The sequence below is a fragment of the Xiphophorus couchianus genome, chromosome 8, assembly GCF_001444195.1.
Source record: "Xiphophorus couchianus chromosome 8, X_couchianus-1.0, whole genome shotgun sequence".
NCBI classification, from domain to species: Eukaryota; Metazoa; Chordata; class Actinopteri; order Cyprinodontiformes; family Poeciliidae; genus Xiphophorus; species Xiphophorus couchianus.
Genome location: NC_040235.1, coordinates 21,538,069 through 21,559,645, shown reverse-complemented (window position 1 = coordinate 21,559,645; position 21,577 = coordinate 21,538,069). Strand labels below are relative to the sequence as shown.

Genomic DNA, 21,577 nt, shown 5'->3' with positions numbered 1-21,577 from the left:
GACAGCAGATATTAGAGCTCAACTTGATGAACATGTATACATTTTTGGACTGAGAAATGTTTAATAAGCTCATCTGCTCGTATGAAGCTTGTTATACTTGAAAATACCATATTAGTTATACTAAAGTTTAGGATTAGGGCTTTTCCCATGGATTACCCACGCCAGTGAAAAGTTTAGGTAGTGATTTTACATGCATTGTCCTGCCAAGAAAAGTATTTATTTATTAAAAACTCTAAACATTTTAGCATTTTTATTTTGTTAAAACTACAAAACTCAATGTCATTTATTTGGATTTCAAAGAAAGTTCTGCACACTTGTTTGCAAACTGGCTCAAACTCTGTCAGGTTGTCCGTGAACAACAATGTTCTTATTTTTGGTTCGGTTTATCAGGTGTATTTAGTTCCAGACTTTGTCTACGACACTTTAACACAAAAATTCACATTGATCTAAACCAGGGGTGTCCAACTTCATTCCTTCACAGTGACTGTCCTGCAGCTATTAGATGAATCCCTTTTCAAACCTTCGCCTGAAGCAAACCGTTGAATTACCTCTTCAGCAAGCCGTCAAGTTTGGCAGAGGCCTGGTTACGGACCTACAGGGATGGATTCATTTAAAAGCTGCAAGATGAGCTGTCATTGTCCTGACTCTTTGCCAGCCTCTAACAGGTTTTCTTCCTGTTATTTGGTTCCTTTTGTCTTTCAGTTTACTCTTCCCAGCTTCCCTGTCTTTGCTAAAGAGCACCACCCTTGCAGCAAAAGGTCGCCACCACCATATTTCCTCATCGCCACGGTCCTTTCAGGTTGATTTGTGCTGCTAGCTACGTTTGCTTTGTCAACATGGTTTATTAAAAAAACTGCAAAACAGTAAAATGTTTTGTTTTTTAAATGTATTTCCTCTGCAATTGCTCCATAAAACCCAGAACTGTGGAGTGCACAACTCACTTGTCCTGTCAGTGGATTCTTTCACCTGAGCCGTGGATCTGTGCAGCTCCTCCAGAGTTGCCATGGCTCGCTTAGCTGCTTCCTTGATTATTGCTCTCTCTGCCCAGCTTGGCAGTTTAAGTGGATGGGTATGCCCTGGTAGGTGCGGCTGAAAGTTGTGGTTGTTACATGACAGAACGTGGGAAAGTTCAGCAGCTGCATAAGCCAGGATCAAGTCAAAGCGCTGCAACAGTAACGGCAGCATAAGGTGGCAAACTCGAGATAATTTGTGCATTTGGAAAGAAATGCGTAAATTATTTCAGTTACGAATCGACAAGATGATAAATTTTCCTGTCATTTTCCTTTTGCCCTATGATAACATGGGAAATCCAAAAAGATTTCAGCGGTTTCGCACCAACTCATAGCCATGAATTTGTGCGACCTTGGCAGGCAGCGTTACTGTAAGTCTGCAAGAAATAAATGAAAGTCAGCGTAATGCCTCCTGAAGCCAAAAGATTAAGCTGGGCGTCTTAATGTGTCCGTGTGCTCGAGGATTTGTTATATAATAAGGATATACTAATAACACACTAACACACCCTCCTCACACACTGCAACATTAATTCACTTAGTGGTTTCAGACTGTTCAAAACGTATTTAAAATAATTTAACGTTCCCCGATTGATGATGTGGCCATGTGTGAACATTGTAATGTGGACAGACTTTATCACCATATCAAAACTTGTGGCTCTCATTCTGCACTTTTATTTAGATATATTTTAATAGAAATTAAGCAAGGCATACATTTGAAATATTGCGATGCTTGTGTGTTTTTTTTGTCTTTCTATTCTGGAGTCAGAAGGCAGCAGAGATAACTGAAATATGTGAAGACCTGCATGTTGGATGACTGTAGCATTCCTCATTGGCATGTCCAGATCTGTATCTTCCCTACACACACACACACACACACACACACACACACACACACACACACACACACACACACACACATACACACAAGCCCACATGCGTTTGTTTCAAGTACCTTGTGGGGACCATTTTCCTGACATATACTACGTTGGGGGGACCAACTGCTCCTTGTGGGGACCGAAGCCTGGTCCCCACAAGGGGACACACTGTTTTTGGGTCAGGGGTCAGATTTAGGACTAAGGTGTGAATTGAGATAGGGTTAGGGTTAGGTATGTAATGGATAGGGTAAGGTTTAGGCTGTAGAAATGAATGGAAGTCAATGGAAAGTCCCCGCAAAGATAGCTGCGCAAACATGCACACACGCCATCCCATGAGGAGGACACTCTCAGAACACATTCATGATGGTCAAACACCATATTGGTTTTTTTAAGCCTTTTTCCTATTTTTTATTTTTATTTTCTGAAAATGTCCTTTTTCCTACATCTTGTTGGCAGAACCGTTTCAGAAAGAGAATGTGTGACTAACAAACTGTAATATAGAAACACATGTTCATCCAGATGGTTTGGAAAAGGTTTTTTTTATTGTCAAAAAACTGGAAAGAATCATGTCAAACTATTAGACACTAAAATTGTACAAACTTTGTTATTTGGTTTTTACTTTTGTTCTACAAAGACAGGTTTAAGTTGGACTGCAGAAATGAAATAAGATAGCCAGACAAAGAATACGATAAAAGCGATGCCAAGTCTTTTTCAATATCTAGGCGTGTAAACGCTCAGGCTTCTAGCTACATCTATCTGTTCGGGTCGCAGCTCGACACCCTCTTTAAGTTCTTTTTCAAATTTCCATATACTTTTTCCTCACTATTTGTTGTGTATTTCTTTTCGTCTGGCAATGGCAATTCTTCAGATAGTCCTGAAAGGAGGATGTCACATCAGTTGGGAGTTTGAAGAGCAAAAATCCACTCAAGCTCTTTGCAGAGTTTCCGCACAAGCTTAAGAACTCTTCCTTTTTCCCTTTTATTTTGTGGTGCTTTTAGAGCTTTATATTCAAACAGAAAATGGACAGAGAGGGAGAGAGAGAAGGGGGGTAAAACATGCAGCACGGGTTCCAGGATTAGGCATCAAATCGCGGATGACTGCACACTGTAGTTCGGATTCATAAATTCATACGTTGTTAGGCTGTGCTACAACTACATGACCCATGATGCACGGCAGCAGTGTACGACTATGGTTCAATCTTCTGAAAAAGTGCAAAATCTATCATGTAGTTACAGTATGTATATTCCTCCCAATAAATGATTTCGTATGCATACCTGTATGCGTGTTGTCCTTTGGAGTGGGTATTAAATAAATATTTGATCATGCTTAAATGAATCCACTGTCTTTAAAAGATTTGCCGTAGTTTGCTAATTGCCATCGTTTCCTTTTCAGGACTTTTTCACAGATACCAAAGAAGTCATTTAAATGTACTTTGAAAGAAATTTTGCTCAAGAGCGAGCTTTAAAAATCGTTAAAGATTAAAAAGAAAAGAAAAAACAAACTTTCGTTATGTCTTCAGAGTCTCCTCCGGAGAGGACGGGACGCCGCCGCAGCATGCCAGGCTCCTCGGACAAGAACGCCACCGTCATGGAAGCCACCTCCACCTCCGCCACCCCTTTCAGAGTCACCGTGAGTGCTGTGAGTGCTGCTTATTTTTGACTCTACCTACCATCCTTTCTCCGTCTCTCCGTTATCTAATTATTTTTTTTTTTATCTCATAGATTAATATTTTAGAAGGCTGTTTTAATGTCCAGATGTACTCATATCAAAATGGAACTGATTTGCTTTAAAAGTCACAACAGAGTCTTTCGAACTTTGATATCACAGCACACATTTGGTGTGTTGGGTTTTATTTCCAGCCTACATGATAGGCTTTATTTAAGCTCAGTCACTTAAACTCCCACACAGCTTCCCATTTTCGCCGTCAAACATAAATGGAGAGCACTCTTTTTTTTTCCCCTCTTGCTTTTTATTTTTTTGTTGTTGTCCATCAGCCCGCTGTAACGCTCTGTGTCATGTTTAATTCAGTAGATAAACAGCCAGTTAATGAAGCAAAAAATTCTGCCACGAGTCATCAATTTAAAGATAATTAGCAATTAGCATCGGATATTTCAATTAATATTTAACAAGTGGGGAGATGGCAACCCGGAGGTGAAGTGTAAACCACTCAAAGTCAGGCCAGCGGAGCGACGACGTTTGTTTCTCATAAACATGTAAACTCCGTGTCATCTCTTTAGTCTTCACAGAATAAACAAACACAAGAATGGACTAAACTGGGAGCTAAAAGATATGACAGTATCCATTGCAACAGGAAAAAAAACCCCAAGTGTTTTAAAGGCTTTTGTCAAAGTCGATATGAACTATAATTGATATGGACTTCTACGTAATAGGACATGCAGCATTTTTGCCATTTGTGTTACATTTTGTCTCAGACCTTTCTGGATCTTGTTGATCCCCTATAGAGAGACATTTGAGCAGAATCTTTGTTTGATCTTGATTTCAACAGGAATTAACAAGGGCTTATGAAAAGAAACAAAGAACTGCAGGCTTGTAAGAGAGGTAGAGGGTCAGATACAAGGGCTGACTTATTGATTAGCCGCCTCTGAAGCGGCTTCTTGAGCTTCTCAGGGAAAAGAAAGTTGGAGGCAGTCTGCTGCAAAGTCATCCTCAGTCACATGACCTCTTGACCCCTAATCGTGAGCGTAATATTGATGAGCTTAAACAACTGATTCCTGCCCTAAGTGAACATAATTCTCCTGAAGATGGTGCAACTTGGCCTGTGGGCTCCTTTCCCATATGCTTCCCCCTAGTGGTATTTGCTGGTATTGCATCAACGATCAACCCGTGGCACTTTCAGGTGCCTTCCACATACAGCTCTGGAAAAAAAAATTAAGAGACCATTTAAAATGATCAGTTTCTCTGATTGTACTTTTTATAGGTATATGTTTGAATAAAATTTTGCATTTACTTGCAGAAAATGACAAATGGTCAAAATAACGAAAAAGATGCAGTGCTTTCAGACCTCAAATGATGCAAAGAAAACAAGTTTATATTCATCTAGAAACAATAATATTAATGTTTTAACTCAGGAAGAGTTCAGAAATCAATTTTTGGTGGAATAACCAGGAGGTTTTCAATGGGGTTCAGTGCAGTGGGCTCTTTTTTCTCTTTTTTCCAGAGCTGTAGAGATTTATATATTTTGTCAAATTAAAACCACAAACATTGATATAATTTCTTGATGTTATACAATATAGGCCAAAACAATGTCACTCTTAATTACGTGGCCAGAAAAACGGCATGGATTTTCACAGTTAAAAACACTGTAAAGTATTTCTCTTTAACACAGACCGTGTCATGAAAATCAAGAAACACAGAAATAATTGTTTTGTTTTTTTTAAATCCTAAGATACTGTACTTCAGCTTGATTGGGTAATTACATTTGTCTCATATTGTCAGCTTTTGATGTAAGGATGGACAACACATCACATTAGCTGCCTTGCATACTGACGATATGGCTAGTAAAGATGTTGGGTGTTGAGTGAATGGCTACTGTCCCTCATCATTCCTCTTTATGTCAGAAACAAACTTTCACACTCTGACAACAAGAATTATAATGATCTGTAAAGCACTCCTTCTAAGGCCTCGAGCTAAATCCGTCAAAATCTTTTTCACTCTTGCGTTTGGAGGGACTGGGTTTCATATCTGCAAACACACAGATATGAAACCACACACACACACACGCACGCCTCTATTATTCTCATGCTTCATTCTCGAATGCTGTTATTTCTTTAGAACCATAAGCCACAAAAACTGAAATCTCTTCAAAATGTGGTACAATTAAGCAGAAAAAGAGTTAAAATAGAAGTTACAGTTTCTTTTGCTTCATTCATCCTAGGTGACTGAACTGATTCTCCTTCTCCTCCTACCTCCCGTTTTCTCTCCGATAAATAGCAGAAAGGTCTAATTGGGAAGGCACGTCCTCTGGTTTTATCCATTTATGCTAAAGGAGAACACGAGATGTGACAGTAGAAGCAAAGAAAGCCCTGCTGATTGTCCCGGCTCTGATTCTATCGGGCCGCATTAAGGGCGGCCGGGAACCGGCGAGCCGAGGGAATAGAATTAACTGGTTGCAAAGCATTTGCTTTAATTTCATGACAAAAACGAGGCCCGGCAATAAAGCCGAGTTGAACTCCCTTAAGTGCTGATTTAATGAACTCGGACAGGCTGAGATTGCAATCAAGCTTTTGTAACATCCGCGTACACACCCACACACACGCAGTCGAGAGGTTAAGCTGCAAACAAGATAGTGCAGTACAATATTGATACAATATTTCTGGAGCCGTCAGATTCCCTGTTTTGGATTGAGCGCAATAAGACAAGACAGACAGGCTGTTGAGAAGCAGGTGCCCCTCCATGCGGTATGCTCATGTTGAATTGGTTTGACATCCCACCCTGTCTCTTCACTGTCAGCCACAGAAATATGGAATAAATAAACAGCTTGTTGAGATTCACATAAGCATGGGAAACCGTAGCCTCAAGTCTAGTTTTGTTTATTTGCAAATTGACAGATGCACAATACACTTTTTATTCCTCATTGTCTTCCACTTTTTTGGTTACATTTACCTCTTCCTGGCTGCCAGTCAAACTCGACGCTACTCTATATAGCACAGTGAATTTAGCATGTAATAGTGTTTGTACTTCCTATTATTCCACATCTCTTATAATGTGACTTAGACCCAACTTAGAGTGTAATATAACCTAAGGCAGAGTCAGAGGAATTCAACATTCATTGTACAAAGTTAGTTTCGTTCCCCATTTTGTTTTCCTCAGTCTGCATTTTTGTGTGAAGGGTACTTCTGTTTTTTTTTTTTTACAGGTTTGTTTGTTAGATTGAAGTCCTTTTCAAACAAACAAAAAGTCAAATAATGCTTGAAATACCCTAGATCATTGAAACGCACACAAATCCATAAAATAAAAGCCTGGGCCAATTAAGCGACTTAATATGAACCATTACAGTACTTGTTATCTTGAACAGATTTTTGGGGTTTGTGAAGCCGTGCTACATGTAGAATACCGAGTCTAGCTGGGTTCTTCTTTTCTTTTATGTTTGCTGTTGTTTTCTGTTATTTATCCTGCAGTGCATGGTGTGATAGGTGTCTTATTCAGAATCCCTAGCTAAATAAGAGTAATAGCAGGCCGCGTCAGAGTGAAGCCCAAAACTATATTTTGCTCTATTTGACCATCCTTTGTTTCACTTTGCTCTGCTACCAATTCCATGCTCTGCTGAGCTCCTATCCGCCACTGACCTTGTCACTCGTTTGCTGTACTTTTCTCCCAGCTTTCCTCGTCGCTTAGTTTCATTCCGTTGCTTCTTCTGCTGACTTGTGCTCTGCCACCTCCACATTGTGCTCAAATTATTTCATTTATCCTCCTGCTGCTTGTCATCCCTCACTGTCAGTCATTTTTCTCTCTATTTTCTTTAGTTTTTGGGTTGACTTCGGCTCACTTCATGTCCCTTCTTCTCCTTTCTAATTCATTTTGGTTATTTTATGTGATTTTATTTTTAAGTTCCGATTTGAATTATGTTGAATTTGTTTTAAAAAAAAAAAAAGTCAAGTTGGCCACAGCTGTCCACACTCTGCTTCATATCTCTGATTTGTCTTTCATTAATGCCCCTCTCTGTGCTCGAATTGGGAGTTTTATTCATCACCTTGCCTCATGAGGATGCAAAAAGAAACAACATTTTAATTTGTGAGCCGCGAACATGCAGACGACAGCAGGCTAACACGCTCTCCTGGGGCTGCGGCGAAGAAGTGCGGAATCGCTTTGCCTTTCAAGCAGTTCGGAAGCAGTGATATGCGGAAATGAGAAAAAGGTGTTTGGGCGTTATTAAATTTTCATCTGCACTGTCTTCTGTGTCAAAAAGTCAAACTCAGTGGGTCTTAATCTCGTCATGGTTACGGAGGAGCTGATGCGGTACGGGGTGGTTAATAGATTCCTTCTGTTTCACTTGGACTCCTCTATTTCTTTGTTTAGATAGGACTTTTCTACTAATCAAACCACATGCCTACACTCCTAAAGAAAAAAACATATATATTGATGTCATCAGACAGAGTAAATTGTTTTTTTTTGTTTGTCTTTTGTCCAAGTTTTGAGTATGAAAAAGTAAAAGCAACCCTGATCCCGGAGGGTTCAGTGGGATCATTTGATTTCACTTATGAAGAAAAAAGCGGACGTTTAGGTGTAATCAGAGCTCATCATAGTCGTCCTCCTGCTGTCACAATGTTTATCTCTCCTCATACATTACCGTATTTTACATTGTTCTAAATCACTAAAGTATGGGCGTTTCCTATAATAGTCCCCCTATTACGCATAGTGCATGTGCATTAGGTGAAGTAATTTTTCCAAAGATGGAAAATGGGCTTCATATTCTGTTGTATGTTACAGTTTTCTTTGGCATAGAGTTGATCTAAACTGAAACCTCTTTCTGATTTAAAACTGCAATCCTTAGAAATACTCGATTCCCAGATTATTAGAAGCTATCTGAAAGTTTTGGAAAAGCTCCCACAGAGTCGCGTCTAAAGTTGCTGAGTAAGCGGAGTACTTCTGTAGCGGTAAATTGAACTTAATGCAGAGTTGATGCCGTGCTTCCTTTGCACTATTTGCTCCGGTCTTGTTTCTCCACGATCCTCCTCATTTAAAACAAGTTATTATTTCAGCTCCCTGTCGTAGCCACTGCTTTATTTGTGCACTGCAGCTTTGGACAGGAATGTGCATCAACAGCGAAAATGTAATGCTTTGAATATTTGTTCACAGTAATCCTGCCTTACCAAAAAAAAAATAATAATAATAAAAAATCTTTTCCTTCAAAATGACCAAGTAATTAGGAATTGTAGCACTTTGTGTTCGTACACAGCGATGATACACACACTCATTATTGGCGTGTAGCTCAGGTTACCGGCATGAGGGCGTCCTTTGTTTTCAGGCCAGAGTGCCTCCTGATGACAGGTGTTGTTCATCGGGATGCTGAGGTTTGCTCTGTGATCAGCTGCCAAGCTGTGAGGAAGTCGCTGTCCAATTATCCCCAGTCCATCGAAGCCTGGGGAGACCTATTCATACTGTAGGTGGTAATTGTTACACAAGTGTGTTAATGGCCTGAACGGGGTGGAGGGAGGTCTCTTTCACTGGGCAATTTGCCCATCACAGCCATGTGGAAGGGGCGACGCATATGCGGACAACGGAAGGTTAAAGCACTTTAGGTAATGCATGTCTGTTAGGGTATGTGATGCGTTTTTTTGTTTTTTTTTCCATCTTAGTCTGACTGAAATCTCAACCTGGTGTTCTGCTTTGTGAAATAAACCACTGCAAAAGGTCTTTGCGAAAGCTTTCAGCGAGATACAGAACTCTTTTACACATTTGCAATTTTTGCAGCCTCGTGACTAATAGTTTCTGCAACGTGGTCTTCATGAGGGAAACTGAAAAAGCCCACCAGTGATTAAAACATTAGTGAACGCACAGCCTTGTGAAGAGGAAGCACACTGCACAGGTCGGAGGTAAAGTTGTGGAAAAGTTGTAGAAGTGCTTTACTTTAGCAGAGGCACACAGGGAAGCTAAGCACAAAGTAACTCTTAACTAAAATCTATCATGAGTGCAAAACGTGTTAGTCAAAGGCCTGACCTTAAATCCAATTCTTTTCAGATTTGTATTTTATTTGCTATATAATTTAGATTATTCTGTATCATTGTCCTTCCACTTCACTCATATGTAAACTTGAAATGCACATGACAAAATGTGATGCGTGTTCAACGGGTATGAATACTTTTGCAAAGGTCTTCGTGATCCTTGAGAGCATGGGTTTAAAATCATTATCTTTGCGTGTTTGACGTGGCTACCTTAAGAAAAAAGACCACTCCACATGTCAGGAAATTGGACCTGAAAGAACATCCTTTCAGCTCATCAGAACCCAAAGATGAGTGGTTTGGTTGCAGTGAAGAAGGACTTAAGATGTCCAAGAATCCCCAGTAAGCACCAGGACTCCTACTGAGGAGTGCACTTCAGAATCCTGTTGGCTGCAGCCCAAAGCTTGACAAGTATGGGTAACAGCTGAGCTGAGTGCGTCCAAATGCACAGTGTGGATGCAACGTTTTGTCCAACAAAAACAAAAAAAAAGGGAAACGTTATGGCATTTCTACATCACTCATTTCATTCACTTGATAGTTACCATAGAGATTGCCAGGGTTGAATTGTAAATGTAAGAAGAAATACACATACTAAATTTCCCTCCACTTCACCCAGACAAGCCTAGAACCGATTAGCTGGTTTTTACCTGAACTTACATAATTTGTGGTAATTCCACCCCGGCTCCATCTCCACTCCACTCTGAGCTCGGCTTTTATCTAACAGAGTTAAATCTGGGGCTCTGAATGTTCGGGTCGTATTCTCTAATCTCTGATGTGAGCCACATTTATTCATTACCCTTCAACTACCGATGACACCTCGCCTCACAGATTTTAAAATGCTGAGCATACATGTTTGTATTCATATTTTACTGTCATGCCGTCAAGCTCAACCACATCGCCGAGACTTCGGCGACGCTGTAATGTCGACTGTCTTCCTCCACCAGGGCTTTCTGAGTCGACGGCTGAAGGGCTCCATAAAACGCACCAAGAGTCAACCAAAGCTTGACCGGAACTCCAGCTTCAGACACATCCTTCCCGGCTTCAGGAGCGTGGACAATGACAGGTGAGGTTTTGTTCCTTCTAGACCTTTATGTAAATGATAGCTTGTTGTTGCATATACATGTGGTTCCTATATTGGTTTGGGGATGCATAAGCTTTGAACAGTACTTCATTGATGATCGACAAATTTAAAGACAGTAGTGGAGGGCTAAACTCTCACACGTCGGCGTCAAATGGCTTTGTTTTGCCTCCGGGAACATTCAAACACATTACAGAAACAGAACATTTACTCAGCAATTGCAGGTATTTTAGGAATGGCTGTCATCTCAAAATAGCTACGGCGGGGTTTGGATGATTGAGTAAACTTGTGTCGCACTGTCACATTAAAGAGAAGTGCTATTGGTAAAAAAAAAAAAAAAAAAAGAGGTTGCCACGGCAAAGAACATCACAACCCAACTGTTGGAAATACTCTGCATGTTCTAATGAATAAACAATGCAATAGCATAACTTCACAAAGCGTAACACTTGAGCTCAGAGGTGCCTGACAAACTCCAGGGTGCCGAGAATATATGACGCATAAAACAGCTACATAATTTAAGTGGAAATACAAAAAGAGTTGGGAGTATTAACATGCATAATCTTTCAAGATGTAAAGTGCGAGTTCTACAGAAGACCGGCAAATTACGTCAAGTTAATGATTCTGCGATTCCTTCCAGTTATTGTCCTATTTCATGGACAATAAGATATGTCTATAAAAGATTCAAACATATAGTTTTTCTGTTGATTTCAGGTAAATTCAGAGCATTTGAAGCTCATCCGTCTTTATTGTTTCATCCACCTGGTGCAGTATACACTACCAGTGGCATCAAAACAGCCACATGTCATTTGATGTCTGTCCAGTTTGTATGCATGGATGTTTAATTTTGGCATTTTCTTGATAAGAGAACATCTACAAAAGTGATAAACTAGTTCATCGAATTCCTATTTTAATAGAAAAAGTTGAGTTTTCTTGTTTAACGGTCAGTTAAGATTAAAAAACAAAACCAAACAAAAAAACTCCTCTGCAACCCCCTAAGATTATGTTGCTTTTTTTTTCTGAACTGATCCGCTCCGCTGATCCCTCTGCCTCTAGAGCTACCATTTAATAGCCTTTTGCCTCTGGCTGTGTTTACTGGCAGTAGATGCTATCCTTTGCTAATTTTTGCAGGTGTTCAGCTGCTTGGCTAACATTTCCCACTCTCCCCTAGTCTGCAAATATGGGGGGAAAAAAAGCCAAATTCTAGTCCAAGCAATCGCTGCCCCGTAATTACACTTCCTGCTCACTCTTTTTGAGTGTCTCTTTCCCATGCTTGGCTAACAGCTGACTCTGCCTGCACCTACCTACCTACCTACCTACCTACCTACCTACCTACCTACCTACCTACCTACCTACCTACCTACCTACCTACCTACCTACCTACCTGTCTTCCCTCCTTCCTTCTTTCTATCCTCCCTCCCTCCGTCTCTGGGAAAAAGCCAAGGTGTCCGTATGCGGGGTTTAATTAAAGAAAGCGCCGTGTTTGAAGGAGACTTTCTATGCCGTTCCATTTCAAAACTTAGAGATGAGTTACCGCCTCACTTCCCACTTTTAATGAGGCATTAACGTCACTGTCAGGCTATCACAAGGGAACACTAGCCACTGTTAAGTGTGGAACACAGTGGGCTTTTTCTGTCCTTCAGTTGGACCGAATGAGCTCACCTCATTTGCTTTTTCCCCACTGTCTTTTCCCATCCTCCTCACCAATTCTTGCTTGTGTATTGCTGTTCTGTTCCTGATCTGATGTTTTGGACTCATCAACCTCCTGTTTCAACCTTCATTTTTTTTCTCTCTCTCTGACGGTTAGTAAAGCATCCAAAACGATCAGCATTTATGCAGCTCTCTGATAAAGCACACAGAGAGGAAGGCAAACACTGGAGCGGAAATTGGAATGTCCTGGAGGTGTCTTATCTCTCCCAACACAGAACGGCGCACAATATGTACACACACCTCAACTACAAAAAGCGAAAATTCATTACGATTGATGTCCTTATAAACAAGTGGTTTTGTGATGTAGAAAAAAATAAAAAGCCCTGAAAAAAGCAATTGTACGACGATTGGATACATTTGTAGAAGAAGATGCAGAGTTACAGAGAGCAGCGTGAGACGAGGCAGAGATCCTCGCTGCAGGGCATAAAACACCGCAGAAGGTGACAGACTCTGGAGAAGCCTGGAAATTCAGAGATAATCAGATACAGGAGAGGAAGGGAACGCGAGTAGAGAAGGAATCTCTCGTCGCGACGGTCTACACGTGTGCAAATGTGCAGCCGCGATTGTCGAGGATGCGTCACTTGTCCTTAAGCCATGCAGCTCCAATCGTTTTACTTTAATTGTTTTGAAGGAAGCGGAGCACACGGCCTCGGGTGTCGACACCACACACGATTTTGACTGCGTGTGGTGTTGGCCGCAATGATATTCGGAGGCCAGGTAGCCTGAAGGAGGCTCAAAAGCTGGACATGCTGCAGAGAAGCAGCTGCACACTCGGAATGAAAAATTCATCCGTATCAATCGGGCTGGACTCTCGGCAGGCCTCTGCAGCAAAACAAAGCAGCAACACAGGGAAAGAGCGCACAAACACTAATTTGCTCACCCCATTCATTTCGAGGGTTTGCAATCAGACAAATATAGGTTTACGAGATATAATCAGGAAGTTTTGAGGGCGTTTTTGTTAATGTTTTTAATCTGCTCTAAAATTGTGTAAGATCAATTTTCTAAGTGTTTTTGGTGATAATTTGTTCATTTGTTTTTTTATTTTGATTATAGTATCCATTACAGTGGTAAAATGTGTGTTTTTATGCATGGACAGAACTTTTGCCATCTTTGCAAATTATACAATAAGGAAGTTGATGTTTATATGGTACGTCTTACCTGAGAGCAATGGGCTCAAACATTTGTAGTTTTGTCGTCTTTGCCAATATTTCGTCTAAAGTTCTATAATTGCCAGTTTCACTGGGCAATTTCTGAAAGAGATGCTTCTTTCTTAAGAGTCACATTTTTAGCAACTCTTAGTGTAAAATCCTCTCTCTGAAACTATAATGGTTATACAATATTCTCATAGTCTGCCCTGATAAGGGAGGGGCGTTTTGTTTCATTTTTTACTTAAGATAATAATCAGCCACTTGGTTTCATCACTTCACTGCGTGGATAGCAGCTCTGCCTCCTCTCTGTAAGCCAAGTCATCACTGCCAAAGATCAGACCAACCACTGTAATGTGGTTGGAAAACCTTTTTTATGGTGTTGAGCTCGGTTGAGGTGGAGGTCTAGTACACAGCCCTGTGGTACACCAGTGTTGACGCCCTCATCATCTGGGATGTATTGGATGGGAGATTCAGTCTCCAGTGGCATCTGAATGGTGAGTGCAGTCTATTACCCTGGAAACCAGACTGTTTGGACGGACGAAAGGCTGAGGTAGAATCCCTACAAGGCAGCCTTGTGTATTGTACCCTCTGCTTCAGGTGGATGAGTTGGTGGCTATCCTAGCACACTGATGTTTGTCCGAAGTCAGTGGCAGGTTTGCAATGACCTTATGCACATGTGTTGACATGATTGCCTTTGACAGAAGAACAACTAATCTAACCAGACAATCTATTGTGTTATGTCGCAGCTAAAGACTGTATTTAAAGGTTATATGGTCAGCTTGAGGGAATCCGATAACAGCAGATAGGACATGGGCAGAAACTCAGATTGTCACTGTTCAACTTTTGCCCTCAACTTGTTCAGACTGACTAAAATTCCCCATATGAATGCAAAGAGATTTTTCTAGACATTGCAGTTATAAAATATTATCTTTGGATGGTGCACTAGTGGAGGTTAATGTGTCTGTGTTTGAATCAAATTCATGTGACCCTCATGTGCTGTCGATCTTGCTCCCTCCATCTGAGTAATCCTCCTTACTGGATTTGATGCAGCAAGAAGGATTACTGGTTTACAGCAGCATTGTGCCTGGCCTGGACATTGCAGTGTTCCTATCAGCAGGCAAAAGGTGGAATTGATCCTTAGGCTTTCCTCACAGTACAAGCAGCATTGTTGTAAGTTATAAATATTAAATGGGAATTCTTGTTCTGATTTCTTTGATGCTTCCCTCTCCATTCCATCATGCGCCGTATCACTTATTGTTATGCACGGTAATTAGGCATTGTTCGATCTCATAATTGGAGACTGAGTGATCTTACTCTGTGTGTTTCTCGTGTGTTCTGGTAACAGCGGTTCTTGGACATGACTCGGGCATCCTCGTGGAAAGAATGCTGCGGTAAAAAGGAAGCCTCTTTTTTTGTCGCAGGAAGACACCAGGTCTGGATGTTCAAAGACAGCAACAGGGTCAGATTTATGGCCTCATTTGATCACCTATGTAAGAGCAGTATCTCTTTAGTGAGTAGCTATATTTTTCTGTCGTTGGAAAAACATTGCATTTGTTTGAAAAAACAAAACAAAACAAAAACTGGGCGGTATGGATGATGGAGCATGATGGTAGAGATCTGTACAATAACATTAAACCAACCCTAGTAGTGACACTTAGAAATAGGAGGGTATTATGTTCTGCTGGTATTCATTAAACATGTCACGATATCAGGGGACATGATTCGAAAACTAAAAACAAAAATGTTTAGCATTTGCTGTTTTTATTTGAAAAATAACAGATATTTTCACTCCTTATAAAATCAAATACATAGTAGTACATAATAGGAAAGTTTTTAGTGGTTTTAAAGTGTTGGTAACTTATATTCTAACTACTTAGTCAGCTGAACCTTACTATATCCATAAAATGCAATGTTTCTGTATTCCAATGTGCAGTATATTATGTGATGGTGACCAATCTGGAGTGAACCACTTTTCAGCTACTGACCACTGGAGAAGGACACCAGCCACTTGTGGATTCAGTAATTTTAACAAGCAGTGCGTTTGAGAACTGTCATTCAAACAATAGAGTAATTTGCAGTGTTAATTATTAATGCACAAATTATTAAAGGAAAGAAAGATCACTTCTAATTAATATTTGTCTGTTTTTTTTTGGGGGGGGGGGGGGGGGGGGGGGGGCTGCACAGTGGCACAGATGGTAGCACTGTTAGCACTGTTGCCTTGCAGCAAGAAGGTCCTGGGTTCGATTCCCGGCCCGGGGTCTTTCTGCATGGAGTTTGCATGTTCTCCCTGTGCATGCATGGGTTCTCTCCGGATACCCCGGCTTCCTCCCACAGTCCAAAAACATGACTGTCAGGTTAATTGGTCTCTCTAAATTCTCCCTAGGTGTGAGTGTGCATGGTTGTTTGTCCTGTATGTCTCTGTGTTGCCCTGCGACAGACTGGCGACCTGTCCAGGGTGTACCCCGCCTCTTGCCTGGATCGTAGCTGGAGATAGACACCAGCAACCCTCCCGACCCCATTAGGGACAAAGGGTGAACAGAAAATGGATGGATGGATGTTTTTTTAAGGCTTTAGAGTTGTTTAAATAAAACTCGAGTTTGTGAAATATAATGATTTTTTTATTGTTTAATATTGAAGTTCACCAAACTATTTCCACACATTCGTTCAAAGACTGGGGAAGGAATATGCGCAAATCCTTGTTGACGTAGGTTTTCTTTTGAAGGGATATCATTAAAACCTCTTGAACTTTTTCATATCTTTCCAGATTAAAAATTCCTCACCTCACCGTGTTTTATAGGGTTTTCATATGACAAAACCACGCGATGCAATTTACTACTGCTAAGTGAACAAAGTAGCAAAAAGATGGTTTTCAAAATAATAATTAAAAAAAGGTGTGAAAGGTATGAAATTGTTCCTCATTCTTCCTGGAAAAGTAACTCCAGGTCTGTCAGATTAGATGGAAAGTTGTTTTAACAAATGTTTCAGAGTTGCCTCATCTGAAGCCTTTTTCATACTCTTAACAGGATTTCTCTAAGCAATACACTGCAATAAGCTTCGTCCATCTTCCTGTGAACCAGTTTTCCTTTAGCCGTAAAGTATACGTGACGCTCCCACCGCCATGTTTCAGTGGTGGTATGTTGAGGGTTCTGTCAGATCTTTGCCTTGTATAGTTTAAGCTACCTGCAAGATGACGCTAACTTAAATTTGGAGGAATCAAGATTCCCCAAATGGATCTTAGGGGGCTAAACACAAATGGACACCAAAATGGATGAAAAATTATTACAGGTTGTTATTGTTAAAAAAGAAAGTACTCTTACCTCCCGAATTAATTACATCTCTGTTTTGTTGGTGGTGATTGGAGTTTGTGGTTGGTATGAGAAAAAGTCATGGAATGTTTTTTTGCAAGCCACTGGATCAAAAAAGCATTTTTATTATTGATGAGCCCATATAATAACTTGCAGAGTAAATCTTTACTGTTTCTTGTGACAAAAAAATTTTAGATTTTTATTACTTGTATTTTGTAAAGATTGAGTCCTTTAATAAATCCTTCAACAACAGGCACTTTAGTTCAACCTCCAGTTAAAGATATGAATCATACAAGAACATAATCAGATAAGTAAGCTTTCCGTGATGAATTCGGTTTATGTTTACATGTTCTTGTCGTGCATGAAGAGCCATGCATCAAAACAACATGGTTTGGAATAATAGACTTCAGCCCGAAAAGCATTAATATGAATTTTGAGGGTTGGGTGATTGTTTCTTCCCCCCATTTCAGCTTTCTGTGGATTGGATGTCGTGCGGTAGTGCATCTGTGGAAGTAATAAAAAGAGAGAGAGAGAATGATGGAAAGAGCGCAGCAGTGAGGAAAAGACACATCCATCCATAAATCCAATAAAGTGATGACATTTAGAGTTATTAGATTCTGTAAACATTCCCCAGGTGGTCCCACAACAATATCCCATCTCTTTTGCTCCTTTTTCCCGTCCTTTCCTCTGTTCTCTTCGGCTCCCCCTACGCATCCCGATCAGTCATATCATTATGACCAGTCATTCAGTGTAGGATCAAGTGTAAGACAGAGACACACCTTGCAGTTTTTTTTTTCTTTTCAGAAAACCATACGTTTCTTTTTACTTCCAATTTAAAATCATGCTGCCTTGTGTCTCTTTTTTGCAGTACATCTCAATTAAATAATTCTTGGTTGTGCTATTGGAAAATGTGAAGCCCTTATGATAATTTTGCAACGCATTGTATTATACTGTATGTAGTTTTTGCTATCATCCCCCCCCCTCCCGTCATCAATTTGTGGATTGTTATTTAGTGTTTGCTTGTGATGATTTCCTTCATAATCTTCACCAGTGAATAAAGATCAAATCTGGAAATGCTCCAGGAAAGCAAAAAACACCTAATGCCAGCAATCAGATGCTCAGTTTTCACTATGTCAGTAGAAAACAAAAGCCAAAAAACCCCAAAATGCATCTGCGTTTTCATTAGGTTTATTTCAGCGGCATAATTAGAGACGGCGACAGTACTTCTTCCTCCTTTCTCTTTTTGGCGCCGTGCCCCTCTTGCTATCTCATTTGCCATGCATAGGCATGATTTTGTGTCGATGAAACGTGGCTCTTGGGGTAATAATGGGTTTCACAGAGCAGGTTTTTACCTAACACTGTGTTATTAGCCTCTATCCTACACAGACCCAAATGATGAACTCATCAGCAGCCTCTCAGGCTCTAATGCCTCTAATTTGGGGATGATTATAATATCATTATTTCTCTCTGTTGGAGATTGTTTGGAGATGAGATTAATTTTTAGCGCAATGTTTTACGGAAGTTCCTCTGGAGACCTCGGTGCTCTTTGAAGCGATGGATATGTCATGTTTTTTTTCTTTTTCCTTTGTTGCAGAGCTCTGCATTTTTAATTGCGCTAACTTCCTTAAGCGTTTAGTGCAAATTTTTTCTCTTTTAAAGTTATATTTATTGATATCATAGGAGAATGTTTATGTTTCAGAGCATTCCACACAGTCTCTGATCAGTGAATTATAGAGTCAACAAATGGACCTAGTCAGGAAAAGCACAACAGCACAGGTGGAAAAGCTTTTATTTATTTAATAATAAATGAATTTATTATTGCAGTAGCAGAACCATACAATGTAAAAGTTGGATCAACCCCAGCTTTAATTAGAGTACATTTATTCAAGTAGAGTGAAAAAAACTCACCTTAATGTCTAATTACTTTTTTTAACAATATCCCCAGTTTCACATTTGGTCAATTTATAATTTACGTTTTAATTTGCTTTGTGCCTAATAAGCTTTTACTTGTGTGTCTATAGTAAGACCAATAAGAAAATAATTAAAGTTTTTTTTTTGAGACATCCTGGGATACATTAACCATTTACTTTGCTTTAGCAATATATGGATTTATGAAGGTCCCACTCTAAATTTGCGATATTTTTGTATCTTGTCCTGCTTTGCAGACCACTCTAGAAACAAAGGGTGACTTTTGTTCTCTGAAAACATTCATCCTTTGTGAACATTAGCATTTTCATGATGTCAGCACAGTGCACTATATGTCTTAGTACCGCTAAACTGTGTCACAGAACCAAAACAAAGAGTCAGCTTGAAATAAAGGAACTAAACTCCTATAGGGTATAAAAATCCCTTTAGAAATGTTTGCAGATGTAAGAATCCCCTCAAAATATACAAATGTTTTATTTTGCTCCTTTTAGGACCTTTGCAAAAATCCTGAAAGGGGGACTTTTCACTGACTGATGTGACATTGTGCCTTTAGCCTGTTCTTTCTTTCTTTGGAGCAGCTGGAGAGGAAGATAGCAGCATAACCTTGATAAAATAATATGCACTGTTCTTTGCTTTCCTCTGGGTGCCGTTGAGATGGAAGACCACCGCCCCACCCACCATATTCAGTGGCCATCAATCAAGTATTTCCCACCAATCTGCGTTGTATTCACTCTTTGTTAACAGCGAAGGAATTAAGTTATTTTAAATGTGATTCATATTCATGGCTAGAGCAAATGGGCTTCACATTAAAAAGTCTAAAATGTTTGTTGAAGTCAAATAGATCTCATTTAACCGTAAGTGTAAATGTGATACTTTCATCAAACCAAACTTGATATTGGCGTGTTCCTGTAGAGCGTCGCAGTTTATCACCACTGTGATCTTTTTACAAACCACATGATTTGCAACACAATGACCCCCCCGAGGCCATGCTTGTAGTGCTGGCATCTGCACAGCTGGTGAGGTCTTGTGGGTTTGTTGATGTTTAACCCTCATAGGGCTTCTGTGAGCCGGGGCCAAGCGTGCCAAGGGGGTCTTCGCTCTTTCAGTCCCTCCATGGGTAATGAGCTATAATGGATAGGACCAGGAGCGTGATGAGAATACAGAGGGCCCCATCAAAGCAGCGCTCGGCACATCCTTTAAAAAAGAAAAAAGACTGCTCAGTAGGCATGCAGCGCACTCATTTAGTCGTTAATCCAACCCTAAACTGGTCAAAGGCTCTTTAGATGGCTGTTATAAGGAGATATTACTAATAGTAGAAGCTGTAGAAGCTCATTATCCGCAGCTGACTATAACACCCTCTGAGAAAAGCGTGGACGCAGAGGTAAAATTGTTATGTGTTTTGGAAGTGTATTTTCCTCAGGATTCTATAATACAGCAAGTTCAACCATATATGTGCAACAGGAGTTAATTGGGGACTCGTCTACATATTTTTTCTGAAACAGTTTTCAGATGTATGCAGTAAAACAAGTTGACAACTTTTAACCATTGACAATACTGCAAATGGAGTTGGAGTGAATGCATCTAAGTGATTTTGTGACGTTGGTATTACTCTATGGTGTTGAAAAGTATAGTACAGATTGGTTTTATTTTTTTTTCTCTAGAAATCAATAAAATGGAGGAAGGCTAATAGCCTGGCAAAGGGATTCCTCGTTTCAGTAGTTTCAAATAACTCAAGCTGAAAATGTTCATCTCTACTCTCTCTAACAACATGTGAAATATTTACATCTTCACTAGAGATCATTTTTATTCATCAACCAAACGACACTTGAGTCAGAATGCAAACTTATCTTGGTAGAAGTTGTCTGTTGTATCAATTCACTTGATCAGCTGGTCATGAGTCTGGCAAAAAATATAAATAAAATAGAACATTCACTTCATACCTGTGAATCAGTCACTGAAGTCAGATTCTAATTACGTCAGAGCTGGCAGCAATCCTGATGTTAGTATCTAATAGGGCCACACGATATATTAAAAAAAACGGTAGACCTACAGTATGTTAACTATTTACTAGTACTTCTGATAGTTTTAATCTTTTTAAACCAAAGGCTGGTATATTTCTATTTCCATTTGTGCCTGATGCCATTGCAAAAATAATATCCAGTCTCATTCCTCAACATTCCTAGCCTACTCAGAAGTGTAAAAATGTCGGTAGGCTTTGCCACAGTAATCCCACATAGAAACACTTTTTTTTCCCAGTTTGAATTGTTTAAAAATAGCTTAAAGCAGCTAAAAACAATGATCCAGCCATTAACCTTTCAAGTCTTTCTTCCTTTTTCTACATACTCAGTGTGATGTGACATCTTTCTTCAACAGGTAAAGTAACTATTACTGACATTAACCTCACATAACCTCTCTTCAAAAATTGCAAGCCCTTTAAGGGCCCACTGGATTGCCATGGTGATAAGCTTAATGCATTATCCCTACAGTCATCTTTGTAAAAGGCCCTTACCGTCCATTTTACTCATTTTGGTTATGTCCTGCTGAACCTTCTTTTCAGTAACCCACACAGACTTTTATTTAAATTTAAAAAGCTTATGCAGTCTTTTAGCTTTTCTTAGTCGGCCTTAAAGGAGGCGTAGAAGTAGCTTCACATTCACAATGGAAGTGGTAATAGAGTCATTAATATAATTGATTATGACTGACATAGGTAAATGGGATGTTTAACTGAAGTTTTCTTTTGCCTACATGAGTTAGAAATGTGCATGTAAACGTGGTAACCTTACTTAAGGATTTTATTGTTAAATCTGGCTGAGAGAATGAAGCAGAGGTTCGACTCTGCCAGCTACCAT

At 39.9% G+C, this 21,577-nt stretch overlaps 1 protein-coding gene across 8 annotated transcripts in view; it reads left to right on the top strand.

The window, feature by feature from the left end:
• The window catches only part of LOC114149067 (disabled homolog 2-interacting protein), a 184,085-nt gene that overhangs the window by 75,410 nt on the left and 87,098 nt on the right, over window positions 1–21,577 (top strand). For 5 of the 8 annotated variants that reach the window (XM_028024623.1, XM_028024625.1, XM_028024627.1 and 2 more), the window contains 2 exons: window positions 3,405–3,523; window positions 10,509–10,627. In XM_028024623.1, the coding sequence (XP_027880424.1) occupies window positions 3,405–3,523; window positions 10,509–10,627 (238 nt within the window). The remainder of the gene's footprint in view (window positions 1–3,404; window positions 3,524–10,508; window positions 10,628–21,577) is intronic. The other 3 variants (XM_028024633.1, XM_028024624.1, XM_028024628.1) reach the window with 1 other exon arrangement.